The sequence below is a fragment of the Nyctereutes procyonoides genome, unplaced genomic scaffold (assembly GCF_905146905.1).
Source record: "Nyctereutes procyonoides isolate TBG_1078 unplaced genomic scaffold, NYPRO_anot_genome, whole genome shotgun sequence".
NCBI lineage: Eukaryota > Metazoa > Chordata > Mammalia > Carnivora > Canidae > Nyctereutes > Nyctereutes procyonoides.
In genome coordinates this window covers 22,491,421-22,515,558 of record NW_026575159.1, presented here as the reverse complement: position 1 = coordinate 22,515,558, position 24,138 = coordinate 22,491,421, and the positions used below count along the sequence as shown (strand labels likewise).

At 42.2% G+C, this 24,138-nt stretch overlaps 1 protein-coding gene across 3 annotated transcripts in view; it reads left to right on the top strand.

The window, feature by feature from the left end:
- ASAP1 (ArfGAP with SH3 domain, ankyrin repeat and PH domain 1) overlaps window positions 1–24,138 on the top strand; it is a 355,221-nt gene that overhangs the window by 227,505 nt on the left and 103,578 nt on the right. For all 3 annotated transcript variants that reach the window (XR_008662965.1, XM_055313975.1, XM_055313974.1), the window contains exons 6-7: window positions 22,060–22,134; window positions 22,641–22,690. Coding sequence is in view for 2 of the 3 variants with exons in the window: in XM_055313975.1 (XP_055169950.1) it covers window positions 22,060–22,134; window positions 22,641–22,690 (125 nt within the window). In the remaining variant the exon portion in view is untranslated. The remainder of the gene's footprint in view (window positions 1–22,059; window positions 22,135–22,640; window positions 22,691–24,138) is intronic.

The following is a 24,138-nucleotide window of genomic DNA, read 5'->3' as shown; positions in this document are numbered from 1 at the left end:
ATTCCTACACTTCCCTCCACTGTAGGCCCCTTCCCCCAATGTGTGTTGGCCCCACGAGGCAATGGTCACTCAGGCAGCATTCATTGTATTTGCTTTTACCTAGTAATATATTTGCTTTTCACCATACAGAAACCACTGATGTTTATTGAACACTTGGATGGAACTGGCAACGTGCATGTATAGATTTCTTATTCAGCATCTTACAACAATATACCTTCAATCCAGATGAAAAAAATTAAGGCACATTATTATTTAACTTGTTCAGATACACTGTTAGTAAGCAGATGTGTACTCGAACATTCTGTCTCTGAGTCCATTGTCTCTACCACCCTACTCTATTATACTGCCTCTGTCACTCTACCTTGGTGGCTGTCGCCTTGGTAGTTGTGTTTCTTTAACTAGAAATGCTGATCTAGGTGGTCCCCTAGACATATCCAAGCTGCAGACCTTCTTTCCCTGTATCCTCTCCTTTAAGGGTTAGAAGTCTAAGAATAATCAAATAGAAATTGCTAGAAGGCCCAATTCATTTAATTAAAAACAAAAACATTTTTCCCTTTGAAGATCGTGGTGGCATTCCTGATGAGGAAACAGGTAGAAGAATCTTCCTGTACTAGAGTTGGTTACTAAGGGAACACTATTCTGATTGAATAAAAAGCCAGTCCCAGGAGTTTAAACCTGACAACAGTTTCAATAGCTTGCTGCCTCCGTTTTCATGTTCTGCCAGGAAAGAAGAGAGCAGAGCAGACACGAGGATGGGGCCAGGCCTTAGAGCAGAAGGCTCAGGAGGGAGAGGCTTCCAGGTCAGCTTGCAGTACCTCCAGTCTGCAGATGAGGAGTTGGGGGGAAGCATCCCAGAGCTTGTCAAAGCTCTCAGTATTTCCCAGGAGATTCCTGAAAATCCTGTTCTCTTAAGATAGTGGGGTCTGGAAACATGAAGCAATAGTGGATATAGTTGGAATTTAGACAGTAAGATGGAAGAAGGTGCTTGGCTATTTTTAGACTTTCTAAATGGTATCCTCAATCTAACCAGCAAATACCAAATGTCTGTTGTGTTCCAGGGTCTGTGGTACATATGAGAAAATGTCATTTTTCTAACTAAGATAGTCCATATGATGATTATTTCTTTAGTTTTTATTGAAACATTACTTAAAATAGAGAAGGAAAAGGTAGGTTTGGGGGTCAGGTCTCGCTTCCTACTTTCGACTAACTGTAGAAAGAGAAAAACATCCATCGTGTTGCTTGTAAGTAACTCATATTGCGAGTGTGTCATGTTGAGGACTATGTAAAGGGTTGGTCCTGAGAAATATGACCCACTAAGTCAGTGATGATAGCGATCTCATCACCATGTAGAAAGTTTGTTTTTGTTTCCTATCTTTCAGTGATTGTAGAAGGTAGGATGATCGGGTGGGAAGTTCTGTGAAAACTCCCAAGTGCTGCACAGATGTTGGCATCAATGTCAGACAGGGCTGAGGCTGTATTTCCTCGTCCCACTTCCAACTGGTGGGTGGAAGTTGGATCTCCCTGAGACTGGAAGCGCAGGTCCCCTTACAGCCTCAGGCGAATGGTTGAACTCCAGTGCTAGTTTCCTCACCTGTTACCTGGTAGCATTGGGACTTCAGTGAGATCACAGGATTCAGTCTCCAAACACAGTACATGGTATGTGGAATTTGCTTAACAAATACGAACTTTTATGTTATTTATAATTATATATTATTTGTAATTATTTTATTATTACGTCTTCTTCAATCTTCATGGCAGCTCCCCAGGGAATGGCAGGTATGGATAGTCCTATCACATTCTGCAGATAAGTGCATCAAATCTCAAAAAAATAATATGCCTGGGAAATAGTAGAGTGGGGGCTTGAGTTCAGGTTCCTTGACCTGCACTGGTTCAGCGATGCTGCCCCCCAGCAGTTACAGAGCAACAGCATTGTCTTTGTAGATTGTGGATGCTAATTGTTCACCTGGCTTAACTAGAACCTATACGAGTTGCCATCAACCCCTGCTTGTGTTTAGCTTGCAGAATTCTGGCTTGTCTATTTTTTCCCTTTCATTTCCCTCATCAGTGAGTTATAATAGATTGGAAAAAGAGAGAGTATTAGCCAGTGGTTCACAAACTTATGGTCTTAGGACCCCAATCTTCAAAATGATCAAGGGCAGGCAGCCCTGGTTTAGCACCACCTTCAGCCCAGGGCTGGATCCTGGAGACCCGGGATCAAGTCCCGCGTCGGGCTCCCTGCATGGATCCTGCTTATCCCTCGGCCTGTGTCTATGCCTGCTCTCTCTCTCTCTCTCTCTCTCTCTCTCTCTCTCTCATGAATAAATGAATATATAAAATCTTAAAAAAAATGATCAAGGGAACTGAAGAGTTCTTGTTAATGTGGACCATTTCTATCTATAATTAGTGTATTATAATTTAAAATTGAGGTATGTTAAAGTCACTTAATTCTTTTTGTTGCAATAAGCAGTTTGGTTGAGGTAGACAAAAAAATACAGCCTCACACAAGTCTATATATTGAGAAGAGAGAGGAGTATTTTAAGAATTCAGGTGATTATCACTGTTCTTTGATACTGTGTCGAAACTTGACAAGTGTTAATTTCTTTATAGTTAGTTTCTTTACAGCAATGTGAATCTGAAACCCTATGTGTGATAGGCTCACTTTATTCATTTTTGAGAAAATATTTGCCAGATTCCTGCATCTCAGTACCAGTTTGTCAGTCATTCTTTCAAGGAAAAAAATAGTGTCCCCTTAGAAAGCTGACAGACAAGGAGTGGGGGGCTCAGTCTGTTAAGAATCTGACTCTTGGTTTTGGCTTAGGTTATGATCTTAGGATCCTAAGGTCAGGCTCTACACTAACCACAGAGCCTGCATGAGATTCTCCTTCTCCCCCCTGCCCCCACTTACATATACTATTTCACTTTCTTCCTCTTTCTCTCCCTAAAAAAAGACAAAGGGAGGGGAAAAAAGCTGACCAACAAAATTAGCTATTTTAGCTTGCAACTGAAAATATTGCCCTAAGTGCTTTTTCTCAAGATAATCATCATATTTTGGTGTGCCCGAGAGTGCTTTGTGCATACTTCCTATTATATCAAACAGAAAGATATACTCAGGGATTGATATGTAAACAAGTCAGTAATTTTTACCATTTCATCATGGACATTTTTAAATGAAAATAGCCTCTTTTTTTTTCCACCTGCAAGAGCGAGACCATGAGAATACAATGACGTAGGTTGGTGTCAAGCAGTGCCTTGGTTCATATCAGAACACCAGTGATTTCACCTCCATTACTTTCGTCCTGTCAGTGCTAATATCTAATGGTGGAAAAGTCAGATAAAATCTCTTAGTATTATTATGAAAGTACTTCTGACCTTGGGGCACCCTAGGGGCCTATGGACCACCCTCTTAAAGCCCACTGGCATAAGAAATCAAAGGCTAAAAAAAAAAAAAAAAAAAAAAAATAAAAGGCTTTGCTGTGATTCTGGCCCTGGCTTTGAGCGGATTAATGTGACCTAACTTACAGACATGAATGTCCTCATTGGGAGAATGAGAAAAATACCTTCCTTATGCTGTGCTTGTGTGAAGATCATCATTCCACACACATTGAGAAATTGTGTAAGCTGCAGAGACCTTGAGTCACACACAGTGGGCTGTTACCATATTAACAGACTCCATTAATATTAATACTGCTGGGACATTAATAGCCACTGCAGGAGAACTTTATTTATGTATTTATTTTTCTTATTATAAAAAGAACACTTGCCTGATGGGAAAAATTTAGAATCCAAAGAGAAAATTGCAGTGTCTTTTTTATATTCCTCCTTCCCAGAGATAACCAGTCATTGATATTTGGGGTTTATCTTTCTATTCCACTATTCTATACCTTCCCCCACTCCAAATAGATGAAATCATATGTTGTAAGGAACTTTAGTTTTCACTTAGTGTTGGCATTAGAGCATTTGCACTTCCCCTAGTTGGGACGAATTACAGATTTTGAAACTTGAGAGGATGTAACTTTCTGAAGAACCCCCTGTAATGGGTTCATCATCCTGAGCAGTTCAGCCCCTGTCCCATGGCAATGTCATTCCGCCCCTGTGGTGAGAGCCAGAGCTGGGACATCTACTTGACGGCAGCCCCAGTACTAGGGCAGAGGGAGGACCCAGGACTTACTGTCCAGTAGGACAACCCATATATGTGCATAAAGGTCTTGTGTCTTTTGCTTCCTGTGTGCTTTTGACACCTTAAAATGAAAATAACAAATTCCATAAAAGGATGACTTTCATCAAGATAACATTGCCATTGGGCAGCCCCGGTGGCCCAGTGGTTTAGCGCTGCCTTCGGTCCAGGGTGTGATCTGGAGACCCTGGTTCAAGTCCCACATTGAGCTCCCTGAATGGAGCCTGTTTCTCCCTCTGCCTGTGTCTCTGCCTCTTTCTTTCTTTCTTTCTTTTTCTTTCTTTCTTTCTTTCTTTTCTTCTTTCTTTCTTTCTTTCTTTCTTTCTTTCTTCTCTATCATGAATAAATAAATGAAATCTTAAAAAAAAAGATAACATCACCATTTGTATATTTTTCTGATTAGAGGTTGTAGGAGGGGTCTGGGGTAAGATTATATAAACGGGTAGCCTGAGGGAGTTCCTTTGTGTTGATAGAAGAATTCTCTTAACTTGGTGGTGATGTGGTTATCCCGACCTATGTATGTGATAAAATGTCGCAGAACCACATACAAGCGTACCACAAAATGAGTGCATGCAAAGCTGGTGAAATTCAAGTCAGGTCTGTAGCTTAGTTGATCATTTCATACCAGTGTTGCTTCCTGGGTTTGGAAAATGTCCTGTGGAAGCTGTTGACTTTGTAAAGTATAAGATATTGCCCTAGGGGAAAGCTGGGTGAGGACACAAGGGACCTCTCTGCCCTCTTCTTGCGACTTTTTGTGAGTTTGTAAACTTTCCAAAATGGAAAGTTTATGTAAAAGTATATAAATCGTCCAATTCTAGTCAGAGAGAGAGACATTTTATCTTGAATGATAAAAGCTGTTGTTATATGGAAATTCCAACGTAAAACAAATGTGCCCTGCAAAACCCAAGACCTCACTTCTCTGCTGTGCCCTCAGATCTGTAATCCCACTTCCTTTGCACTTCAGTAGGTTTTCTAAACCACTCTTTCTCTGTGTTTTCAGTTGCTCTCTGTAGTTAAAGTCCTTTTTGTGAAAATAAATAAATAAATAAACAAAACAAACGAATAAAGTCCTTTTTGGGTCACTGTTCCCTAAACATTGAAGCCAGCCTTTGTCACATGTGAATACAGCTAGGGAATGCTGCCTCTTAGTGGCGAGAAGCCAGAGAAATATGGACATGATCGATTTTGTTGATGATTTTAATACATGTGTGGCCAGCTTTTAAGTGTACAGGCTTTTATGCGAAGTGCCTATCCTAGCATTTGGCTCACAGTATATGCTTAGTAGATAGTAGCTTTTTTTTTTTAATGATTAGAAATATTTCTTTAGTTGATTGACCAGTCTCTATGAATTCATCCTTCCTCTAGTGAAAGATGCCTTCGTAGTCAGAGCCAGATCCAGACATAACACATTACTTGTTTCTGGATTCCAGACCATTTCTTGTTTCCATGCCTTTGTACCTTCCATTCCTTCTATTTTTAATGTCATTTAGTAGTTAACGTGTTAATGATAAAGATTTTCTTTACAATGCAGCTTCCTTGTTAAAAAGGGGAAAAAAGAAAAGAAAGGGTGATCTTTTAGAGTTTTAGTTGTTTCTAAGTATTTTTTGTTATTCATTTGGTTAAATACACAGAACCAAAATCATATTCAGTCTTTTTTTTTTCATTTTTAAGTCATTGCAAAGAAAGCAGTAAAGTTATTGCTTACTAAATAGTGCTAGGTTGGCTCTCCTGCCAGCATCAGGCCATCATTCCCTGTGATCTAGAGAAAGAAATTAAGGACTCAACAGAGGATTGCATCCGCTTAATTACCAAAGCACAAAATGGGTTGGGAAAGGAATAAGTGGTAGATTGAAATAGATTCTCAGTGGGTAAGGAAAACTATTTGAACCATACCCCAAGACCCCCAGGGTAGCAGCAGTTGTAGAAAATATATGTAAGACCTCTTTTAAAAGGAGGTGCCTAGAAGGATTGTGGTCCAGCCAGGACTATCCATGCCTTCTCTTCCCTGAGCCTTTGGATAATTCTGGAGCTTGCATAAGAGCCTCAGTCACCTTTAACAGTTAGAGGGCAGTTATTACTACAGAGCTGTTGAAGCAAAGGAAAGATTTCTCCAGCTGCATAGCATTTCCTGTTTGCAATGTCTGACTGCAGGGTATGTGGTCAAGTTAAGGATTTATTTTTAATTTTTCTTTTCTGCTTCCCCCTCAGATGAGAATAGCTAAGAAACATGCAGGTTGGATCTGAATTTATAGCTAACAAATTATGTCTCAAGTCACCTTTGAAATACTGAAAAATGTAGAGAGCATGAGTATATTCAACAGGCAATTGGCAGCCCCTGGATTATAGAATACGTCCTAACAACCTTATCTTTTTGCAGAATGGTAATCATAATTGGAAAGGTTTAGCATTTGATCTGCCAGACGTTCCCTTCCTGTCCTGACATGCTTCACTGGTAGTGGATATTGTGAGACCTTTCATGAAATGAGGTCTATCCACGTGGATAAGTGGGAGGTTTTCTTTTCCTCTTCTCTTATAAAAAGTTGTACGTGTTTACTTATAAAATTGTGAGAAATATGGAAAAATTTCAATAAAATAAAAATGATTGTATAATCCTGGCTTCTGTTAATACTAATAATATACTGTCCTTTGGAATATACTGTTTTATAGATTTATACACAGAAAAACTGATAAAATTCAGAATTTTACAGATTCTAGAGTGGTGGCAGGGTGTACATGCCATATATTGTATAACATCCCTCCTCTGACCCCCTGTGACATTTCGGGCAGTTCCTCATAATTAAACACAATCTGTTTTCTGCAACAAAACTTGTGAATATTTACCTGAAGTGAGATGAAGACTCTGAAGAGTCTCACCTCAATTCAGGCCAGTTTACTACCACGTGAATTCAGATTAGATCAGGTTTTGCTGCCAAATGAGTTTTAGAAAAAACAAACTTGGGGCACCTGGGTGGCTCAGTCAGTTAAGCATCCAATTCTTGGTTTGGGGTCAGGTCATAGTCTGGGGGTCATGAGTTCCAGCCCCACATTTCGGGGAATCTGCTTGAGATTCTCTCTCTCTCTCTCTCTCTCTCTCTCTCTCTCTCTCTTTCCTTTTCCTCTCCCTCTCCCCACTCATGCACATGCTCTCACTCTAAATCTTTAAATAAAGTTTTTTTTAATAAATAAAACTTATATGCATGCTTTGCAAACTTTATTTAAAGCCTGTTAGCTCTCTAGGACTATACAAATAAAATTTCAAAATCACTGTAACAGACTACATAGTATATTTCATTGTATAACTAAGCTATAATCGATTCCCAGTATAGAATTTGAACTTTACATTCATTAGTACAGGTGTATCTTGTCATAAATACATCCAATATACAGAAATCCTATGGTATCCCTATGCCCAACTTAAAAATGGTTTATTTTTCTTTTGAATTTTTTTTTTCTTTTTAAGGATTAACATTATAAACAATGTCAATAGGAAGCTCAGATAAGAATTGAGGGGCGACTGGGTGGCTCGGCTCAGTGGTTGAGTATCTGCCTTTGGTTCAGGTTGTGATCCCAAGGTCCTGGGATCGCATCCCGCATCAGATTCTCTGCAGAGAGCCTGCTTCTTCTTCTGCCTGTGTCTCTGCCTCTCCCTCTGTGTCTCTCATGAATAAATAAATAAAATCTTAAAAAAAAAAAAGGATTGAATTTCCATCTTGTAACTTTTGTATGCAATGAATAACATTTTTCATTTAAAATGTATGTGTTTGTGGTTGTCGGGTGTCATCCACTTGAAACGGACTCAGAACAGCATCTCGATGGGAGCAGAGAATTAGGTTTTAGAGCTGTGGTTCTATGAGAAAGGAATGAAAAGAAGGGAGAAGGAAATGGGGGGGAAGGAGAAAGAAACTGGTCACTTGTTAGAGAAGGTTTCCTTAGCCCTGGGAGAGGACTGAACCTGGAGGAGGAAGCCTCAGATGGGCACTCAGATGGGGAATGCCTGGGATGTCCCTAACATTTGCGTATCAGTATCTCAAAGATTGAGCTGGTCTCACCCTCAGGGACTTTCAGGCTGATAAAGTTTTCCTTATTCCTATAGTTAAATGTTATGTATATAAATAATAATAATAATAGCGTATTTAGAGCGTGCTTACTGTACTCCAGGCACTGTGTTAATTAAGCACTTTATGTGGCTAGGATGTGGCTCCACATGGTCAGGGGGTCTTTCCTCCTCAGGTCCATGTCTGCCGAGAGGGGTCTTCTCCCCCCGCTGCAGTCATGCAGAGACCGAGGTACCTGGAGGCTGCCCCGTGACCACAGGGTGTGCCATGGCACAAGAGCGACTACAGAATCATGTGAAGGCCCAACACCGCTTTCCCCATACTAGTTCACCCCCTTAAACTGTGTTCTCAGCCCCCCTGGCAGGGGACAGGAAACAGAAGGGAGCAAACAGTATTTGGTGATGGTGTCTGTGTCAGCCTCATTGCTCCTGACAGCAGCCCTACCGGGTAGCAGCCACACTTACCCTTATCAACCAGTAGAGAAAACAGAGGCACAGAGGACTAGGGTAGGCATCGCAGCTAGCATTCAGACCGAGGTGATCTACTCCAGAGCCCGTGCACTCGACTGACTCAAGAATGTGGGCATCCTTTTATGGGCCTAATAGAAGGTTCACTTTTAATTTATTTAAGTAAAAAGTATTGATTTAAAGGACAGCAAGGGAGACTGTGGTCCAGATGTTGTAGGAGTAAGGCAGACGCTGTTTTGAGATAACTACCAGTCTTCTGTGCTCATGATCTTGGTCCCAGAAGCTCCCAGAGCTCCTTTTCCAGGCCCAAATCTGGAGGCCATTGTGAAAAGCAAATGCAGATATTTTCCTTTGTTCAGAGAATTCCACCAAACTCAGCCTCACACACCTTTGATCGCTGCCACCCTTCCTTGTTGCCCATTTCCCATCCTAGGCCTCACCTCTTACCTTGATCCTGCCATTCCGTCCACCTGGCAGAGATTACCTGTTCTCTCTTGAACTGGATTTAGATTCCTCTGCAGAATGTTGCCTCTGAGTTTCTCCTCACCTCCGCTTCCCGTAGCTTTTGGATGAGATGACTCACTCCAGACCCAGAGTTTTGGGCAGGTACCGCCACCCAGCTAAGGCACCTTCTTCTGGGCTGATGTCAGCACCAGGGACACAGATTAGTGAGCGGAGCGTGGCTGGTGGCATATACAAGTCAGGTGGACGTTTCAAGCTACGTACACCTTATGCAGCCGTGCGTGGTGGCTGTGCTAGGCCTAGTGCATCTGGCTCCCTCTGCCTGGGAACACGAATATCAGAATCTGAGGTGCCTTTCCCTCTGAGTTTTTCCCTGAAATTCTAACTCCATGCCACCTTTTTTGGTAATTGTTCCGGATTGAAAAGTACTACATATTGCTCTTGGGAATTTGGAGTGCCCTTTTGTGAATTAAAGGCTTGGAGACCTCCTATTATCAAAGAGACCTGTCCAGTTCCATTTTTTTTAACCTATTTGACCACAGATATTCCTGTATAAGAAACATTAACTTCCCATGGAACCCCTTTGAGGCATGCTGATTTAGATGTTTTCTGAGTCAGGTGATCCCCTTTCATGTGTTGTGTTTGTTTTAATTCTATCCCATTTTATATCTGCTCTTCTGGAATTTATTTCTTGTTTACATTTCAATATGTAATTTCTGATTATTTAAGGTGGTTGCTTCTTTACACTTTGCTTCTTTCAGATTATGTCCTTTGGTGCCTTTTGGTACCTTTAGGTGAACCATGAAGAAACAGGCTGATCCAGCCTTGAACTAGTAGCTTACATCTTCTGCTAGATATGAATAGGCCCTTTTATTGACTGGTTGCCCAGCTGTGTTAAGCCATTGAAAGTTCTGAGGGCTAACAGAAAGGCACGACTCTGAAGTCAGATAAACCTGAGTTCACGTTTCTGTTCCACCATTTCTCAAGCTGGGTCCCAATCATTTATTCAGTTACTCACTCATTTATTCACCTAGAAAATAAGAGTATCAAGAAAGGCTTCCCAGAAGAGACACCTTGAACTAAACCATAAATAGTTAATAGATGTTTATAAAACTGTTCTCTTAGGCTTGCAGATGGGCTTTTCCTTAACTAGAAGCATTAAAGAGCATTAAGCATTGGTTGATACATTTGATATTTAGAGAATGAGGTAAAAGTCTATATTTCAGGGGTTTTGTTGTTTTGTTTTGTTTTTGCTCGTTTTAAAAGATTTTATTTATTTAGAGAGAGCATGAGTGGGGGTAGGAACAGGAGAGAGAATCTGAAGCAGACTCCTGCTTGCTCTTGCTCAGAGCCTGAGGGTGGGGCTCATTCTCTAGACCCCAGGATCATGACCTGAGCCAAAATCAAGAATTGGCTCAACCATCTGAGCTGCCCATGTGCCCCTGTTGTGTTTTGTTGTTTCATTGTGTTTTTTTTTTTTAAGTAAAGACTTTCTAAATTGTCTTGACTTAGCCAGCGTTTACTAAATATCCACCCTGTTCTGAGCGCTGTGCTGATCTTAGCTGTCACTTTCTGTTTAAGAGACTGTTTACACAGACTATATTTTAATAGTTTACACTAAAGCAGTACTTCATTTTATAGGAAAAGATGAACATGGGGATGTGCCCAGGTGTTGCACACTTCCTATTTTTTGCTGCCTGCAAATAAAGAAAGTGTGTGTGTGTGTGTGTGTGTGTGTGTGTGTGTGTGTGTGTTCCTGGCAGCAGTCGGCATCACAGGCATAATATCCAAAAAAAGATTCTTTCTCTGCAAGGCTGGCCTAGAAATATATCAACTGGTGGTGAATATTACAGCCACCATTGAAGCAAATTATTTGGATTGGTATTTTCAATGAGGATCAAGCTTTGCACATGACAGTATCATAGCCAATGAGGTTTATCTGAGGTACGATTATTGCTAATTGAAGCATTTTCAGTGAGGATCAAATGTAGCACCAGATACGGAGCAAGCAGACAGAGTAGGGCGGTCCAGTCAAAGGGAGCAGCCCTTCTGTGCTTCCCTGCTCTCACAACTTGGTTAAATGAAGACAGCGTCTTACAATGAAGCATTGCTGTGTCCTCCTGTTATGACATGTGGTGAGGCCTGAGTGCTTGCACTCACTTATTTTATATTTTTCAGTGTGTTAGGAAGGTGCTAAGTAAAAGTTTATTGTTGTCAAACATACAGTGTGTGATAAAGATGTTCGGTGAAGGCAAGGAAAATGGAATTTGATGTCACCTACAGTATGGTTTTGTTCTAGTTTAACCATAGCAAATTGCAGATGACATGCATGGAAATGAAATTAAGGGTCTGAAAGTTGATGGTGAACCAATCGATCGTTTCAAGCACAATAGAGAAATCCTTAGGGTCGGAATGTCTTTTTTTTCAGCAAAGGCCTAGCTGCCTGGGCCTTTCTTCCTTTTGCTTTCCCATTTATCTTGGGCTTAAAAGTCTTAGCTACTCCCCCTTTTCTTATAATTATCCTCAAATGGAATCAGATGCTGCACATAATGCAAGGGATAATAGTGCTTTCATTTTCATTCTTGATGTAGGAGATCTAACCTTTCATTTGCTCAAATTGAATTAGGCAAAATATAATTGCATTATTTTACATTAAGGAATTCCCATATTCCTCGATACTCTCACACCTACCCATTTTTCTCCGTGAAACTTCCAGTAGAACTGTATTTTTTGCTTTAATTCAGTCTTGGCAGTTCCTGATGCCTGTAGCATAGTGGTATAATTTGAGCCCTCCTTTGCTATAGGTTTTCCTCCCCTACACCCAGAGCAGTCACTCCTGTGTATTTCCTGTGGTGATTACACCTTAGACTGCACCTCCATTCTGTTTTCATGGTAATTATGCCTTAGACCTTGGACAACTGATTTCCATATTTTGACTGTAGATCTTACCTTCTCTAAAAGAACTTTGGTTTTCCTTCTACTTTGGACAGCCCTTAGTGTGAAGCAGTGGTGCCATCATGCCTAAAAAGCTCTTTTCAGCGTGGTTGTTGGGTGCCCCTTCAGAGTGTCTGATTAATTCGAATTGAGATTTCATTTCTAACAAGTTCTGGGTGATGCAAACACCCAGTGGTTGGAAGACCAGACTTGGTAAGGGAAGGATGGTCATTCTGGACAGAGACACAGAATTCTAGTGTTGCAGAGAAGCTGTCATTTTTCCTGACAAATTCACTTCCTAATTCATTAGTTTTATTTTTATACCTACCCCCTGGCTTCTATGTTGTATTAATAAGTCAAATAACAAGTTAAATGAGAAATCGACTGCTGGTTGATTATATCGCCCTCTTGTGTTTCTGTGTCGTATTTCTTTATAATATTCTAAATACAAAAATACCAGTTCATGGTTGAAAAGCTTAGAACATACAGGGAAAAAAACACTGAAATAAAAATCACAGTAGCCTTACAAATCCACTGTGTATGTGTTGAGATAGAGCTATCTGTATCTTCTAACCTTTTCCTTATTATAAATCTTTTTTTGTACGTGTGTTTATTTCCGTAACTTCTTTAACCACATTGGTTTCATACTATAGTGCTATTTTATAATCTGATTTTTCATTTATTTATATATTTTGAAAATGTTTTCTGGTTTTGTAAAGCCCTGTAGCCTCAGACCTTTGCTTAGTTGGAAGCATACAGCCTCTTAAAGCATAGTTACTGTGGTTGAGATGAGGTTAGGAGCCTAGAGCCTCTCCCATGGTTAGTGACTGCCCCTCAGCGGATCTGCAGAATCCCTCAGTGGTATCCACGACCCCATTTCCAACAGCTCCATAGAATGTCCATCATTTATTCGCGCCAGGATTTATTTACCCAGTCTCCTACTTTCAACATCTCCATTATTGCCGTGTTCTCACTGTTGAGAACAAGAGTCGAGGGCATCGTTTGAAATTTCTACATGTGCTGTGACAATGGATTATTTCAGTGTCAGCCTTCATTACTATGTGAATTCAGTTCATGCATTTATATTTCTCCTTCCTTCACTATAGTTTGAGTCAGTCAGAAAATGGGAAGAAACTACCTGGGACCCAAGACCCTGGTAGTCCCATCTGTTCTTGCTCTGGTTAAAGAAGCTTACTTTTCTTGAGATATTTCAGACTTTTTCAAAAGGGTCTGTTTATATTGTGCCAGAAGTTTTATAGTAGACATTACAGAAAATATAAAAAGATCTTGGATTTTGATAGGAATTATAAACTGACCCTTCTAACTCTTCTGCATCACTACAGAATTGTGTAGTTACTGTTTTTGTTACTTTGTTGTGGTAGGGGGACAGTGCCATATCTGCTTGTGAGACAGCATGAGTATCTCTCTGGCTGCTCTCATTCAGTTGGTCTGGATTTTTTTCTAGTGCATTCAGTAGTATCTCAGTAACTCATTTTAAGCTACAGGAGTACTATAACCAGAAGGTATATTAGAGACCTTGTAGACCTCTTGTTTTATCAGTGGCAGAAACAAGAAGTGACTGGCCTATACCCACAGAGCCAGGTGGAGGCAGGTTCAAGTCTAGAACACCCTTCTTCCCCAGTTGTCAAACAAAGCCTGGTAGCTGCTGGATGGAAGGTATCCTTGGTCTGATCTATCACCCCCAGCCATATTCTAGAAGCAATCTTCCGCTCTTCTCCTAAATGTGTCCCCATGTCCCCACCTTCTAATCTGGAAGTACAGAGTGCTCCCGGAAGACCAAAAGGGGTTCAGATTCTGTAACACTTCCGAGCCTTGGAATAGCTTTCCCAGGCATGGAGAAGAATTCATTTGTTCAGCCATTTATTCAGTCAAAAACGTTTTATTTAATGTGTCTGTGCTGGGACAGCTCAGCTGTTTAGCGCCACCTTTGGCCCAGGGCGTGATCCTGGAGACCCGTGATCGAGTCCCGCATTAGGCTCCCTGCAAGGAACCTGCTTCTCCCTCTGCCTGTGTCTCTGCCTCTCTCTGTGTCTCTCGTGAATAAATAAATAAAATCTAAAAAGAAAAATATATAGTGTGTCTGTGCTGTCCTAGGGGTTTGATGTAACATAGTGGTAGGCAAAACAGCCATAGCTCCTGCCTCCAAGAGGCTTTGCTCTAGACACTAAAGAAACAACCAAGTGCCCGTAAAATGCATTGTTCTCCGAACGTGAGCCTATTCTGCCTAATTGAGACTAAAGGGAAATCAGGGAGGAGAGAGATGTGTACAATGGGCTCAAGACCTCACTGAAGAGGAGGCATGGAGACTAGGAGACTCTTTGTCCGTAGCCAAAGGAAGAGTGGTCCAGGCTAAGGGTAAAGCATGTGCATAGGGGGAGAGAGCTTAACTGATCAAGAATCAAAAGAAGGGGTGGCATGATTGATGGGCAGTGGGAATGGGTAGACATGTTGCCAGGGCCAGACTCCGCCTGGAGGTTGGATTTGAGTCTGGGTCCATAGGAAACCATTGATGGGTTCTGAGGAGTAGAGTGATATGATCTGATAGTCACTTTAAAAGATCACTTGAATAGTAGGACTCAAGAAATGAGAATGTAGGGGATCCCTGGGTGGCTCAGCGGTTTAGCGCCTGCCTTTGGCCCAGGGTGCGATCCTGGAGTCCCGGGATCAAGTCCCACATCGGGCTCCCCTCATGGAGCCTGCTTCTCCCTCCTCCTGTGTCTCTGCCTCTCTCTCTCTCTGTGTCTATCTCTATCATAAATAAATAAATCTTAAAAACAAAAAAAAAAATGAGAGTGGAGTCAGTAAAAATGTTAATTAAAAACCTAATCATCTGCATATTTGCTGTTTGACCTTGGGCAAGTTACTTAACCTCTCCGAGCCTGTTTCATTGTTAATTGGGTGAGACCAAGAATCATCTTACTGAATTGTTGTGAGCAAAAACTTTAGGTAACATATGTTAAACACAGTACCATCTGTCACTTTAATAAATCAAATTCAGGCTGCTTTGCCTGGATTAGAGCATGGTATATAAAAGGATGCATTACCTTATAGTTCGTAGAGACTCTCTCTCTTGCAGAACAAACCAGGGAAACAACCATAAAACCTACCATTGGAGAGAATGTGGTGCAACATGAAGGACATTTGGGAGTCCTCCCAGCCTCCACCCCAGCCTCAAAAGATCTATTCTAGAATTTTAAACGCTATCATTGTATTTTTTTTCCCACTAATACCTCTGAACTTTTGAAGTGTGAGAAAGTAAGCCTAGTTACATTTTTTTAAGAGTCTGTTTTATGCAGGATTTCACATGCATAGCACCCAGTATCTGTACTGTAACACTTTTAAGCAGGTGCCCTTATTAGCCCCACTATAAGCAAGGAGAGCGACTCTAAAAGGTTGAATGACTTGTCCAGGGACACACCTCATGACGTATATGTCACCTGCTTGGCCATGTGAACACTGGGCACTCCAGTAGCTGTGAAACGTCAATTGTTACAGATGTGTGAGCAGTGAGGTGAGGTGGGAACATGAACTCTCATCTGTGTTGGATTTGTAAGTGCCCTCAACCCGTGAGCAGTATTCTTTGTTTCCCCCTAATGCATATGCAACCAAATACAATAAGGCTTATTATTATTAGTTCAGTAGGTCAGTCAATGCTGATGAGAATTGTCCATTCATGTATGTAGTATATCATAGTCTTCAAAACATCAGCAAGAAGCATAGTCTTCTGCTAATCGGCAGAAAGATAGTGCTGTAGACAGTTCACTGACTTTGGAGGTAGCCCTGGTCTGTGGTTTGATCCCTCCACTTAACTATCTCAGTGTGTTTGAACAGATTATTTAATAACACATTGAGGGTTATCAGGAGCAGAGTGGGGTAGGGGCCGACAACCCCTTGGCCTGCTGCAAAGGGGGAACTTTGTTGGTATCCATTCTCCTTGATCCTAACACACCAGCCTGAGCTAGTGGAGGAAGGTGCCAGGACACCCATTTTAAAATCAGGAAGCCGAGTCAGTAAAGTTAATAGGTTGCCCAAAGTCACCCAGGCCAAGAGTGCTTAAGTGGCCACATGCTTCCTCTGGGCTTCTCAGCTCCCATTGAGAACTCTTCCCCTGTGTATCATCACACCCTGGAAATGGCCTGACCACAGGGTGCCGTGAAGGAGTTAACACAGTAGACGGAATACCTAATTTATTCCAGGGAATCGTAGACTTAACTGCTGGGAGCTGGCTCATTATTTTAATTGGATTTTCCAATGCGTTGAGCAAGTCAGCACATTTGCATTAGCCTTACTTCTCAGCAAAACTGTTTCTGTCTGTAGAGAGGAAGGAGAGAAAACTAGTGGGCAATGGAGAAGGAATGTCAGAATTAATGCAGGATGACAAAGCAAGCAAATTCTGTCCTCGTTAATTGATACAGTGCCATGTGCACGTGGGCGTCGTGGGGCACCATTTGTAGAGAGCTGTGCTGCTCTCACCATGGGGAAGGGAAGGATGGGCTGCTGAGTCACTGCCCCCTCTACCTGTGCTCCTCGGGAGGTGGTGGGGGGCCTCACAGGCCCACAGGCAAGCCAGAAACAGCGTGGTGGCCTGCAGCTGCTTTAAGACCCGGTCAGTTAGGGGACAAAATAGATGAGATGCCTCCCCTTAATTAAGAAGCACACCTTTTAGGGACCCTGGGTGGCTCAGCGGTTGAGCATCTGCCTTTGGCTCAGGGCGTGATCCTGCAGTCCTGATTGGAGTTCCACATGGGGCACTCCCTCTGCCTGTGTCTCTGCCTCTCTCTCTCTCTCTCTGTATCTCTCATGAATAAACAAACAAAATATTAAAAAAAAAAAAAGCATACCTTCTGGAGAGGAAAGACAGGTGGTATAAATCAGTAAAGAAATAGGATGGTTTTGTTTTGTAGTAAAACTCTAAAGGGGTTAAAAAAAATCAGGGCAGATGCATAGAAGAAAGCTGTTCATGAAGTCCTCTCTAATGTCTGAGATGACGGGGCTGTTTGTATAATGTCTGGTGGTGTCTTAGCAGTTGTAAGGAACAAGTGGTTATTTTGATCAAAACCAGTATTAATTACAGTTTGTTTGCTTCAACAGGCCACTTCTGCATAATGAAAGGATAGACCTCAGCCTCCTGTCTTTATTCCAAATTTCTATTTGGGCTTGATGTATACCCTCACAGGGGACGTTTCCTCTTTGTGAGGAAGGAAACAGCAGCTTGTATGGAAAACAGATATATTCACCACACTCAGACATCATTCCTGGAGGGCTGTTAATGCATTTGCTTAAGAAAATGGGAAAGAAGGTGCTTTTAGAAACCTGCCCTTTGGCCTCATGTTATCTTGACTCATGGGAAGAGCTGAGGTTAATTCAGCTTGATCATTAAAGGAAAGGAAATAGGTTGGAACTTGAGTAAATGGGGATGGATTAATCAATAGAATTTTAGTAAAATTAATGGGAAATAATGATATAATAGATTTGAGAGGCTTTTAAAAAAATCCACTGCGGATAATGAAGGTGATACAGGAAGTCTGTCCACTTGTTTTATTGCTGTGTTATGTTGGCCTCCTCTCGGTCGCCCTGAAGATGCTTTTGCTACACATCAGTTTGCAAGCCTTGCTCAGGCCATGGGAAGGATTCCTGAAAGAACTGGATAATAAAAAAGCAGGAGAATCACAGAATCCTACAACCATGAGGTCCTGTAGTCCATCGATGTCACACGACAATTCCTTCAAATATCGGAGAAAATAGGTCTTCTCTTCATTGAGATCTCCAGGGAAGGATATTTGGTTTGGTCACTCAGTAAATATTTCATAAAAGTTTCCTTTTCTTGAAATTAGTTTGTCTTCTCTTTGATTTCACTCCATATCTTCATAATGACTGGTAGTTATTATTCACTTTGTACTTAAAACAGTCTCCCTTGGGGGCACTCAGGTGCTCAGTGGGTTAAGCATCCAACTCCTGGTTTGGGCTCACATAGTGATCTCAGGCTCTTGAGATCGAATCCCACGGTGAGCTCCACACTCATCATGGGACGCGATGCTTGAGATTCTCTCTCTCTCTCTCTCTCTCTCTCCTGCCCCTCCCCCGGCTCACGCTTTCTTGCTCTCTCTCAAATAAATCTTCAACAAAACAAAACAAAACCAGTCTCCTTTGCCAGTTTTTGCACCTTAACCTGCTTTTTCCTGGGAAATAAGGTGAACAAAGTTTAAGTTTCAATTTTTTTTTTCCTGGGGCCTTGTCCTAGGCTCATCCCTGGGAAGATTCTAAATTCATAATACATGATATTTGGCCTTCTTGGTTTCTTATCAGCTCCCAAGAGTATGTGTGTGGATAACCACAGAGAAACTCTTAATTCTTGGGGTTTTCCAGCAGTGCAGCTACAGCCTACCACCCCCTGCCCCACGCCTGACCACAGCGGTGTCATTGAAAGCTTACAGCTTGTGTCTGTTGTGTGGTCAATACATGGCTTTTGAGGGACCTTTCCTTCCGAGCAACTCCCATATTCAGTACTAACCACAGAGTTTCATAATTCTTTCATTGTTGTTTTGCAACACAGCCTTCAGACCAACGTGGCAATAACATTAATGTATTTTTTTTCCCTGCTTCATTTCACAATCAATTTGAGGCATTGCTGAAAACCTTGATGTAGGACTAAGTTAAAAAATGGCCTATAATCACTATTGCCTCATTTTTTGTTTTAGAATTTTTCCCCTTTTTTGGACAAACAATACGGTACATGATACAAAATGTTTTTTTCATGCAGAAAGGTCCACAGTAAAAGGCTCTTTGCCCTTCCCGACCTTACACATCCAGTCTCTATCTCTGCAGGGAACCAGTACCAGCAGCTTACTCTCTTGTCATTTCAGAAATAATTTAAACATAAACCAGTTTTCTTGGCTCTTTTTCTTTTTCTTTTTTTTTTTTTTAAGTTTTATTTACTTAATAAGTTTAATCTCTGCACCCAGCATGGGGCTTGAACTCACAACTCTGAGATCCAGAGTCATATGTTCCACCCACTGAGTCAGCCAGGTGTCCCTGTTCTTTTTACACAAAACTTTGTATGCTGTTTTACACTTGGCTTTTATCACATAACAATTTATCTCGGAGATATTTCCGGAGTTAGATATAAAGAACTTTCTCATCTTTGTGGCTATTGTTTAAAGCTTCCGTAATTTATTTAACTAGTTCCCTGTTGACAAGCACTAAGCTTTGCCTCAGTATAAATGGTGAGGGATGGTAAATGTTTTGAAGAAAATAACAAGGATATCTACAAACCAAGAAAAGATAGATGCTGCCTAACTAGTGGGGGACACGGATGCCCCTGTGTCACCACCATCCACACAAACCCCTAGTGGTGCCTGGGTGGCTCACTGGGGTAAGTGTCCGGCTCTTGATTTCAGCTCAGGGTTGTGAGATCGAGCCCCATCTTGGGCTCTGTGCACAGTGGGGAGTCTGCCTGAGATTCTCTCTCCCTCCCCCTGCTCTCTCTCTCTAAAATAACTAGGCCTTTAAAAAGAATCTTAAAAAATAAACAGTCCTACAGAGAAGAACCTTGTAGTCACGTGATGCTGTATTTCCTTCATTCTACAAATACTTCTTAAGCACTTTCTCTGTGCTAAGCAGTGTTCTAAATTCTGGAAATATGACAGTGAACATACAGACCCTACTATCAGAGGGCTTGCGTTCAAAAGGAGAATACACGAGGAAACAAATATATGTGTAAATGGTGAGGGATGGTAAATGTTTTGAAGAAAATAGCAAGGATATCTACAAACCAAGGAACTGCCTAACTAGTGGAGGGCATGGATGCCCCTGTGTCAATTACCACCATCCACACAAACCCCTGGAACCCGCAGGATAGTGGGGTGCAGGAGGCTTGTATTTCAGGAATGAGCTTGCTGAGGATTCAGAGCAAAATAGTATTGCAGCTATTCATCTGTGGCAGAGAGTGAGTGCTGTTAATCTTTACTTTTCCCATTTCACACCCAAGGCCATTGTTTGTTTTACAACTTTATTTTTCTTTATTATTGTCTGCAGACTGCCCCACCCCATCCCAGGGAGCCTTTTTAAGTAATTTTTTTAAGATTTTATTTTTAAGTAATCTCTCTACCCGATGTGGGGCTCAAACTCACAAGATCTCCCTGAGATCAAGAGTGCCACACTCTACTGACTGAGCCAGCCAGGTGCCTCTTATATTTTTTGACTAATCGCTTCTCCCGTGAGGTTTTAATAGTACAGATACACTCTACATCAAGTTTATGTACTCTGGCCCTTTGGAGAGCCACAGCCATTATTATATCTAAGACATTTTTCACCCCACTTCCCAGGAACCAATGCCTTTGACCTCACAGCACGCAGACTCTGAATCTGTGGCTCTCTCGCCGTTGGCACCTGCCACCCAGGCAGATTCCTCTAGAATTGCATAGATGGAATTGTCTTGGTTATTCAGAATCTCTTTGCCTTTGAAAGAAGAGTGAGTTAGTTTTTGATACAAGCCCCCTAGTGGTGTATGCCCTGGACAACTTCTCTTGTGTGTTCATTGGTGGCCGAGGAGGGCAGAGGTAGAATGGCCAGCTTCAGGAAGCCCAGCATGAGAACAGTAGGCAGGAGTTGACCGAAGGTGTCCCTGTCCTCTCCACATTGCCTTATTTTTATCTTACCTCTTATTTAACATCCGTTTGGACTTTAAAAATAAACGTGTATTTAGCACTTCTAGGTGTCTGGGAACAAGCTAGCGCTTGTCAGGTATATTAACTAACCCCTTCACAGCAACCATCTGCAGTAGGTTATAGCATCCTCGAGTTACAGATGTGGTGCAGCAGGTCCTGCACAAAGCCTGCAAGTGTCAGCCTTGATCCTTCCACCTCTGTACAGCACATGTAGTACCAAGAGTTGGTTGCGTGCTCTGACCTCCTCTGTCACTGTGATGTGAGTCCTCTCAAGACAGGAGTGGTGTTTTATTCACCTTTGCCTAGCCGGCTGCTAGCATGGTAAGTGTCACAAAACAGGTACTCCATAAATGATCGATGAAAGGGTGACTGGCTGGCTGGTGGCCGGACTAATGAGTACATTCCTACACAAGAGTATAATTATTTCCCGAATGAGGTGCCGTGCCCACTGACCTCTTCAGCTATAACCTGGTTCTACAGGTCCCCCCCTGCGATCTTGGTCCTACACAACTGAACCTGGTTTCCCCAAAGTGCCTGGGGTCTCCTTCACTCTTTAGGACTATGTCATAAAGTGTTTTAAGTCCTTGTTTTGCTCACTCTTTCCCTACTTGACCATCCCTCCCTTGGTTTCCCTGCCACTCTTCTCTCTAGCTGAATGCCAGATTCATCACCCTCTCCTCTGTAGATCCCTTTTTGTACTATCTTAAAATCAAGGACACGCAGGCCACTGTCTTGCAACAGTGAAAAACCTGCACCCTTGCTCTACATTGTGCTTCCTGAATATCTTGTCTTTTTAATTGATCTGGGCACAGCGAGGATACAGTGAGTAGGACAGTCGAGGCCCCTGCCCTTGTTGAGGTTCTGTTCTGGTGGGGGACAGAGAGTATACATATAAGCCGGGTAATTTCAGATAGTGACAGATGCCATAGAAGCATACGAATAAGCCAGTAGTGTGGCTCCCTCCTTCCTCTGAGGCAGTTGAAGAAATGTCAAATTAAGGTCCACCACATTAGTTGGGGAGCAATGACAGGTCTACAGATGACAGGTGCACGCATGCTGCTGCGTGGTCATTCAGAGTACAGGCATCTCTGCCCGCATGCTGGACACGATGCTGGTCTTACTGCCCACCTCCGGGCAGCCCTCAGGGCCACTGAGATGGTGCACGAGAGCCCCTTACACAGAGCCTGCCATGTGTAAGATGCTTAGTCAACAGTAACTGATTTTATTATTCTATATGAATTTTCTCTCTAACCATCTCCCCTCTTTGCTTTTTTTTCCAGCTCCAGGGTCTGAGCCACAATGTGATCTTCACCTTGGACTCCTTGTTAAAAGGAGACCTGAAGGGAGTCAAAGGAGTAAGTGTTCAGGAATTTGATTTTCACTTTAATTGGAAAGGATTGATTTTTTTTTCTTTTAAGATCATAGTGGTACTTGTATTTGAAAGGTGCTCGGAACATTTTTAGCATTAAAAAAGTACTTGGAAAACAATCATTGTGAAAGAGGCGCCACTTCACATAGTGTTATTGACTGAGAAATAAGATGAGGCACTTTCCAGAATCTCGGGGAGAGCCTCCGTGGGTGCGGGCAGTCTGCGCTGAGTCTTGGCCACGCTACCGGCAACCCCGGGGCCCAGTCCCTTGGAGCCGCTGGGTCCTGCTTCACGGGCATCGCCCAGAAGCTCACCCTTCCTGCCTACGCAGGCTTCTCATGGGTGATCCTGCTGTGCTGTGCGTGAGTGTCTGTGCCAGGCTTCCCACGTCCTATAAAGGAAAGCGCTTCTGCTGAGATATTGTTTCAGGATTATTTATCTGCCTTTGAACAAAAATAAATTCGATCTCAGTTTCATTTTCTCTTTCCTAAGGATCTCAAGAAGCCATTTGACAAAGCTTGGAAAGATTATGAGACAAAGTTGTAAGTAGTTTTCTGTTTGTTTTTTATAGTGTTCACTTTCTTAAGACAAAGTTAACTGGAAGAGCCCTCCCTTCTGAACGACTTGTGTAGTACATCCTTGGAAGGGCTGAGGGTTTGGGTGTGCCGACCTAATTACAAGTGGCTCATCTCCTGTCTCATTGTCTGGAGTGAGGTGTGCTGTCACTGCCGAGGGTTTCAGCACTCATGGCTGCTGGTACGAGCTATCAGGCTGTAGATCTGACTGTTGCAACTTTTCTTTAATTATAGTTAGCACATAACTCTAGACTATTGACATTCCCACATAGCACTTAGGAAATAATAATAGCTAGTGTTGATGACATCCTTCTACCTGCCAGGGCCTGCACGCAGTGTTCTACATGCGTGACCTCCTCACGGTGACCTCACCGTCTGTGTCTGGTTTGAGGAACTGAAGCCCAGAGAGGCTGAGGGGATTGCACAGGGTCGTAGGGCTAGGTGGTGTCATGCTGGCCTTCACCAGAGCTGGAGCAGTGCCTGGCGGGATTTTTGTGGGGATTGTGGAGGTGATGCACGTGAGATGCATGACATGGGCCTGGCTAGTCTTCATACTGTACGAATCATGCTACTACCTTCCTGTGTTGTTTTTTTTTTAAAGACTGTGTTTATTTATTAGCACAAGTGGAAGGTAGGGGCAGAGGGAGAGGGAAAAGCAGACTCCCCGCTGAGCAGGGACCACCCCTGCAGTGTCCTCCCCCTATGCAAGGCTTGATCCCAGGACCTCGAGATCATAACCTGAGCTGAACCCAGCTGCTTAACTGACTGAGCCACCCAGGCACCCCTCCCTTCCTTCATTATTATTGCTTGGAGGCATCTGTATCACCATGAGGTGGGGTGGGAGGAGAAATATATTTTAAAGCATTTAATGAAAAGCTTGGCTGTGAACTCAGATAGCTATAAACATAAGAGAATAAAAGTCATTTCCATCGACAGCAATAACAGCAGAAGGAAAACACAAACAAAAGCAAAACAGATTCAAGATTAAATTTGGTTTTTGGCAAACTACTTCTGTAAACGCTTATGTGAGAAGTGCATTGCTGCAGACTTGTTGCCTTAGGAATACTTTTATACACTGATCAGTTATAAATGCAGCTGAGAAGAAAAAAGGTTCTTTTTTTTTTTTTTTTTTTTAAGGAAAAAAGCTCTTAAAAATGGTCAGTGATGTAAATGAATACCGTGAGCCAGCCTGTCTTCTGTATGAAAGAGGATCATGAATGCTCATGCTTGTGATCTTAGTACTGCCCTGTCCAGAGGCATCTGTGTGTGCTGGGCTTGGGTTGGAACTAAGTACATACTAAAGGGGCTGGAGTCCACAAAAGGGAGAGAGAACCCTTTGCTCTAGACTTGTGGAATAGATCTCTTTTGTAGGACATGGAAAGGACAGAACAAGATACAATATGTGCTTTGTCAAC